Source organism: Monopterus albus, unplaced genomic scaffold (genome assembly GCF_001952655.1).
Source record: "Monopterus albus unplaced genomic scaffold, M_albus_1.0 scaffold48.1, whole genome shotgun sequence".
Lineage (NCBI taxonomy): Eukaryota > Metazoa > Chordata > Actinopteri > Synbranchiformes > Synbranchidae > Monopterus > Monopterus albus.
This window is the reverse complement of record NW_018127928.1, coordinates 1,400,868-1,408,865: the sequence shown is the minus strand read 5'-3', so window position 1 is coordinate 1,408,865 and position 7,998 is coordinate 1,400,868. Positions and strand designations below refer to the sequence as shown.

At 41.7% G+C, this 7,998-nt stretch overlaps 1 protein-coding gene across 4 annotated transcripts in view; it reads right to left on the bottom strand.

Annotated features, from left to right (window-relative positions):
• Positions 1-7,998, bottom strand: part of LOC109960527 (nck-associated protein 5-like) — a 134,189-nt gene that overhangs the window by 63,258 nt on the left and 62,933 nt on the right. For all 4 annotated transcript variants that reach the window (XM_020600684.1, XM_020600686.1, XM_020600688.1 and 1 more), the window contains one exon: positions 1,596-1,659. In XM_020600684.1, coding sequence (XP_020456340.1) covers positions 1,596-1,659 — 64 coding nt within the window. The remainder of the gene's footprint in view (positions 1-1,595; positions 1,660-7,998) is intronic.

The following is a 7,998-nucleotide window of genomic DNA, read 5'->3' as shown; positions in this document are numbered from 1 at the left end:
AGAGTGCAAGGGGGCTCCAGAGGAGATAATCCCAATTTCAAATGGAGCTTATTGATATCCCCCTCCTTTCTTTCTTTCTCCATCCCCCCTCACCCTCCTGTCTGGCACAGATAACTCATCCTTCTCTCTTGCTACCCTGTGCATGCACAGCAATTCATACACCCCTCTAAAGTAATAATTAGCATGTCATCCACTTGTGTGAGTGTGTAAGCTGGGACCTCAGAGTTTCTGAGCGTGGCGAATGCCATTTTTCTTTGGGCTATGCTGAGGTCAGAGAATACAAGGTTAGTGTTACAGGAGGAGGTGCTGGCACATGGAGGAGTGGCCTTGAGGTGTGAACACAAACTGAGTTACACTGTGTATACATAGGTACAAACGAGAAGTATTAGGGAGCGTTCACATCTAACCTGTTTGGTGTGGTTCAGTCTGAGGTTCATCCCCATCTGCACTCATCTCCTTTTAAAATAATCCACTGTACTGTATATTCACATTTTAGCTGGCTACATTTATGAAACACTGATGTAAATCAAACTCATGCTCCACAAGAAGGACCATCTCTGTCAACCCATACACAAACACAAACATGCATTTCAACATGCCTTTAGTACAACCGCTGTGTCTGACAGCAAGAATCTGCTGTGTGCCCTTCAGCAACACTGACTCCCTGCCCAGCTCCAGGGGCACTGTTCTCTATGTGACCCCATACTTTGACCTCCTTGACTGTGGGGAGAGGCGAAAAGAAGAAACAAGCATTCCTTCTTCAGGGATCAATAAAGAAGCACTCACAAAAGTGCAAAAATATCAGAGTGTATCAGCCCCTATGTGCTGTTGCTTTAGGCCTGCTGCCATAAAGAGAACCAGAGGCGTCACTGGGGTGCAGTGGAACAGCTGGGCCTGTAGTTAAAGTCTCTGGTCAGAGGCTGCAATCAGTTGCTTCATCACGCTTCAGCTTTTAACATTCTGATTTCCCTTACTGCATGCACGCGTTCACACAGACACATATAGAGGCTGAGAGAAGGATATGCACTTCCTGAATTCTTTTACCTGCTTTCACAAGTTCTCATAACAAAGCAGTGAAAGCACAACATCAGCAATTTCCAGTAAAACTGAATTCAGACAGCAGAAACACTGCTGCAGACCTGTAATGTCACACCTTAAAGCCTGTTGCTCCTGCAAGACGGCTGAACTGGGCATTGAGTCTCAGTGCTGTTTGAAAACCAAAATGTGTCAGAGCACTGACAACTGACAAATACAGAAAAATGGTGCTCAACAGTTGAACTCTTTGTAGTTTTACTTATTCCTAAACACATATATCCTGATTTTAAGTGATTAGTTTGCAAATTTTAAACTGTAGTTGATTAATGCCTAGTTCTTGTACAGCTACTTTTGTTATTTTTCCACTGAATCACTGCTAAAGGAAATGCATGCCTCTGCATGCTGACTGAAGATCATCAGATGAAGCTCTGAGATGCTGAAGACCGACTCTGGCAGATGCATCATCTTGGCATACTGTGTGTATATGTGTGTGAAGTGAAAACACTGGCTTTTTTGGTTTTGTGCTGATTACATAGGTGAGCTGCTCCACTGTACTTTACCATTGTTCCTTCGCTCTTGCTCCGTGCAACTTCCCTCTGCAGGCGAGCCACGGCCAGCTTTTCCCTAAACAGAGGTGAGAGAGGAAGGGGAGGAAGAAGAGAGACAAGAAGAGTGAATCAATGAGTGATCATTGTTCAGTGAATGACAATCAGCCTGACACTGATATTTTTGCATTTCACTGGCATTTACACCATGTTTAAATGACCCATAGTTGCACCAAATCAAAATCTAACCAGTGTTTTTCCCCAAAGGTTTAATTTGAAAGGAGAAAAGGGCTCAGAATTTACTTTTAAACTAATCATGTGACACACAAACTCTCCACTGAAACACACATTAGCCTCTTGGATAATAATAACCTACCTGAAATCTGTATTTTGTTTACAGCAAAAACCAGACAGGCCTGCCACCAAATCAACAAACACACACACACACACACACACGAGACGATGACGTCCGCTAACCACATAAAACAGAGAGCTTGCAGTTCTGCCCAGACAAAAATAGCTCAGGGGAAACAAAAAGAAGGGCATCCTCACAGCAGACCTTACATGTGACTACACAGTCTTACACTCCCATATTCACACGTACACACAAACACACACGTGAACTGGGCTAAACAAAGAAATGGACTGTGCAAGTCCAATCTATTTCCCACATGAGGGCATTCCAGACTTTAATGGGATAAATCTTGGCACAGTAGCACGGATAATAAAGAATCCAGTTTTATGGCCCCTCCTGAGGTATCACAACAACTGAAACACAAGTGAAACATTGCTTCAGGACAATTCAGACTGCAGCTGACAGCCAGACAGGAGAAAAATACAGCAAGCAGTTTGTTAAAAGGTTGTAATTCTGAAAGTGTTTCTATCCAGAAGAGTTGAGGAAGAAGCGCCTCCTCTGGCAGTGCAACATGTGTTCTTCATAACCTGCTGGTTTGAGACCAAAGATCATTTCATGCACTACTCTTCAGTCCATTCAGAGTACTGACACAAGAGGCACATGAGCTGCCTGATGTCTTCCAATTATCCCCCCACAAATGTACAGTATATTCATTATTGGAATTAATCTAATTAATGCATTAATTAGCAAATATTTAAGATACAGTAGGATGAGCGCTGCTCATATAGCAATTCCAAAAAAACACCAGAACCAGTACAAAAATCCATCACAAACTACTGCTATATTGTTTCCTACCTAAAACAGTATCACATAATTATATCCCAAAATAAAATCAGGACATAGAGGAAACCTGAGGTGTACTGGTCTTGACATTGTCTGTGTTCACAAGCAGACATCACACAGACTCAAACCCACTAAATATGGGGCCATGGGACCTAATAAAGAAGTGCACACAGCAAACAGCCACAGGTAATCACAGTCACGTGCACATTTTTCACATCTCAGACAAATAAGCCCCTTGGCAGCACCACCGACCCCCAAAATAACTCATGACTAACATCTTCTCGCTGCCTTTGACAAGACATCCTTGTTTCTGTGCGGCTTACCTGTCGGGAAAAACCCGTGGTGATTAAGAGACAGCTGGGGATGTATGGCTGATGGATAAAACGCCCGTCTGGACTAGAATGCGCTGAGGTACAAGCTAGCTGTTGTTAGGTAGAAGACATTCCCCCACCATGTTCCCTCTAATGGGGCCAGACTGAAGTAGGTAAAGTCAACCCCAGTGACGCTGATTGTGAAACTCTCAGTGCAGCTGTGAAAAATCCTGAAGGAAGTCAAGCAAAGTGACGAGGCTTGAAGCAAGGAGGTGTGTTTGGGTGTGTGACTGTATTAATGTGTGTTTGCACTAGTTTGTCTGAGCTTACGTGAAATGTTGTGCATTCATAAATTTGGGTGGAGAAGTGAGTACATGCATTCATTCAAGTGCAGGTGTTGTGACCACTCATAAGCACCTGAGACTGTATGTGTGTGAGAAAGTGTGTGAGGCTGACTAATATACTCATGTTCCAGTTACACAATGCCTCTCTTCCTATTACCACATACTGTTTGTTTATGCCAGTACTCTACCTTGAGAAAAAAAATGTAAAAAGACAAAAAGCCTCTGGAACTTCTCACTGCAGATATTGTTTTGCTAAACAGGATCAGCCTGGCATTCCTCCAGTCTGTGTTATGGCTGAGCATCAGCCCTGGAAGGGGTTAAGTTTCAGGCCACTTATGTACAGGCATGTTCCAGGAGCAACTGAGCATGAGCCAACTGCACCCCAAGAAAAATCATTGCCAAATATAGAGCAATTTGACATTCTGTGTTAAACATAATTATAGTAATTGGCACAAGCAGTAGTCAAAACAATATTCTAGTGCAACGTGCTCACCGGCAACATTCATATTCAATTGGCACAGGCATGAAATGCTATGATATGTAAACAGCATTCAAATACATGGGTTTAGACTATATGTTTAGACTGACATATTCAGCTTTGTCATTTGCATTTCAGACCTAATCGATGTGAGACATTTGGCCAATCACTCACTCTGTAAACGTCTAGCAGCTGTGTAAACTGACCTGTCAAAATAATTAGAATGAGTCCAACTCAAAGGCTGATGCGTCACAAAGTTTATGTCGACCCATCTGTTGCAGGAAACTGGAAATGTAAGATCATGCTATAATGGCATGGTGGATCTAGCACACTGATTATGATTTTCATTTCCTACTAAAACATACAGTACATGTTATGAGTATCACAAAAAGGGTGAACTCCAGAGCTTAGTTTATGACTACTTGGGTTTTATTTTTGTAATTTGCTATGAATGGTTATAACATTAATGAAATTTTACAGGGCAAGAAACATAAGCTATCAGACAGCAACTTGGTCAGCAGTGTAGCCAGATTATCTTGTGAAGTAGAAACAGAGGTGAGCACATTTGTAGTATCTCTAATAACCCCTCATACAAAGGAAACTCATGTGCACATACTATAACAACAGGTATGGCAAATAAAAAGTTCTTACCAGTAAAACTGCCTACGGTAATCGAGTGTACTACATGTCAGCAGGTCACGCTGCTTGTGTGTTTTGCCCTATCTGACTTTTTTCAAACTATGTACAGTATTGTTCAAAATAATAGCAGTACAATGTGACTAACCAGAATAATCCAGGTTTTTAGTATATTTTTTATTGCTACATGGCAAACAAGTTACCAGTAGGTGCAGTAGATTCTCAGAAAGCAAACAAGACCCAGCATTCATGATATGCACGCTCTTAAGGCTGTGCAACTGGGCAATTAGTTGAAAGGGGTGTGTTAAAAAAAATAGCAGTGTCTGCCGTTGACTGTACAAACACAAAACTATGTTGTACAAATGTTTTTGTTTCTAGGATTTAGCAATCCTGTGAATCACTAAACTAATATTTAGTTGTATGACCACAGTTTTTTATAACTGCTTCACATCTGTGTGGCATGGAGTCAACCAACTTGTGGCACCTTTCAGCTGTTATTCCACGCCATGATTCTTTAACAACATTCCACAATTCATTTACATTTCTTGGTTTTGCTTCAGAAACAGCATTTTTGATATCACCCCACAAGTCCTCGATTGGATTAAGGTCCGGGGATTGGGCTGGCCACTCCATAACATTAATTTTGTTGGTTTGGAACCAAGACTTTGCTCGTTTACTAGTGTGTTTGGGGTCATTGTCTTGTTGAAACAACCATTTCAAGGGCATGTCCTCTTCAGAAAAAAAAGGCATGTGCAGAAGAGGTTACAATTTGCCAAAGAACACATCAACTGGCCTAAAGAGAAATGGAGGAACATTTTGTGGACTGATGAGAGTAAAATTGTTCTTTTTGGGTCCAAGGGCCACAGACAGTTTGTGAGATGACCCCCAAACTCTGAATTCAAGCCACAGTACACAGTGAAGACAGTGAAGCATGGTGGTGCAAGCATCATGATATGGGCATGTTTCTCCTACTATGGTGTTGGGCCTATTTATCGCATACCAGGGATCATGGATCAGTTTGCATATGTCAAAATACTTGAAGAGGTCATGTTGCCTTATGCTGAAGAGGACATGCCCTTGAAATGGTTGTTTCAACAAGACAATGACCCCAAACACACTAGTAAACGAGCAAAGTGTTGGTTCCAAACCAACAAAATTAATGTTATGGAGTGGCCAGCCCAATCCCCGGACCTTAATCCAATCGAGAACTTGTGGGGTGATATCAAAAATGCTGTTTCTGAAGCAAAACCAAGAAATGTAAATGAATTGTGGAATGTTGTTAAAGAATCATGGAGTGTAATAACAGCTGAAAGGTGCCACAAGTTGGTTGACTCCATGCCACACAGATGTGAAGCAGTTATAAAAAACTGTGGTCATACAACTAAATATTAGTTTAGTGATTCACAGGATTGCTAAATCCTAGAAACAAAAACGTTTGTACAACATAGTTTTGTGTTTGTACAGTCAACGGCAGACACTGCTATTTTTTTGAACACACCCCTTTCAACTAATTGCCCAGTTGCACAGCCTTAAGAGCGTGCATATCATGAATGCTGGGTCTTGTTTGCTTTCTGAGAATCTACTGCACCTACTGGTAACTTGTTTGCCATGTAGCAATAAAAGATATACTAAAAACCTGGATTATTCTGGTTAGTCACATTGTACTGCTATTATTTTGAACAATACTGTAACTGTTGCTGATGAAAACCCATCATTAGTTCCAATATGAACAAGCTGAAAACTACAAGAAGATCTGGTTTGTAGGAAGAGGCAGAAATGGTTCCACAGTGGCGAGAAGTTCTGGAAAATTAAGCATGTTGGCAATGTGTCTATTTCTACTCCATGCTATATATGATCTGAACACTGTGTGTATTTCACACCTGGCTGTGACAAATTGGGAATTATTTCGGGATACAGTCAGTGCCTTTGTCCTGTATGTCCAAGCATGAGATGACAGCATGTATACATTCTTCCTCCTCCTCCACTGTTTTTCTTCCTCTTTGAGCCCCATTATAAAGCTTGGCTGAGTAAACCCTAGCAGCCAATCATGAGCAGTGTTGACATGGGCCGCCAGCAGTTCTAAATGACGCACAATCACCTGGTAGCACCAGAGGTCGAAGTGGTGGAAGGAAATCCCATTGACTTTAACTGGAGCGGGTCAAACCAGCTCTCAACTACAGCAGCACATTTTTGCAGCAATAAGCAAATGGCAGAAGACCTTGTATTAAGGATGTCTACAGACAGACACAGTGCTGTTGTCATGCAAAACACACAGGATTATATGCTGCTCTATGGGCTAAGTAGGTTCTCTGAACCCTTCCATAACAAACTTAATGTCAAGAAGACACTGGTTTTAGACTAAAAGTCACATATGGTGATTTAAATGTAAAAAAAACCCAAATTTTAAATATCCCAGGACTGGGAGATGCTATCATTATCAAACTGATTAACTGGCTGACTGTTTTTAATGCACAGACAAATAAAATAAAAGTAACTTATACCTGGAATTTGAGACTTTATTACACAGCTAAGCTTTAAACTCCAGCCACACTTTCATTTCCATTCCCTTCATCAAAAGCTCTACATCCTCCTCAGGACAGACAGCTCAGCACACAGAGATCATGACACCAGTCTTGCTGCATTTAGAGCAGATCAGCCCACTTTAGTCCACATTCTCTCCTTGCTCAGACACCGTGTAAACCCTCGTCACACTTTTTCTTTTGCTCAGACAGTGGTCCAGCTCTTCCCTGCTGCGTGGCTGCGGTGGCATGCAAAGACACGACCTGTCGGGGCGGAGGGAGGATCAATCACACCAGGAGCATTCGCCAACATGAACTGACATGTTGGACCCATGTACTTTGAAGTGCTTTGTGAGAGACAGATGTTTAGTTGTGTTTTCATCACTGTTATCACAATTCCTCCATACAGGTGGTGTAATCCATTGTACACTGTTTGCTGTTAAGTATATAATGAAAGAGGAAAAAAGTGCTGTCTGTTGTATTTTGGTTTCCTATTTCCCTTGCAGCACTGTACACCATCTTATTATCAAGTGTGGTTGAGCTCTCCTTTGTACAGAAAGATGTTAATGGTTAAACAGCACATGATGCTTTAGCTTGTTCCCTACAACAGTTACTCTTACTGGCATAAATACACACATAGGGATGTGTGTATACAGTATGCATAAATCAAAACCATCGTTTCAATAATGTCATTGAAGCTTACTAGGAGCAAAACATTTCAGTCATTCGCAATCAGAAATGTACACAGAGTGGCCAGGAGGGACGTATAAATGTTTGGTTAAGAGTAGAGCTGCCATGCATTTATGTATTAGTGTCTGCACGCCTGCTGGGTTAAGAGTCCTGATATACACACAATCCCTGTGGCCCACATAGGGCCACAGGGATTCTGGCTACATTTTGGCACAGACTCCCGACAGGGCCTTTTCCTTTTT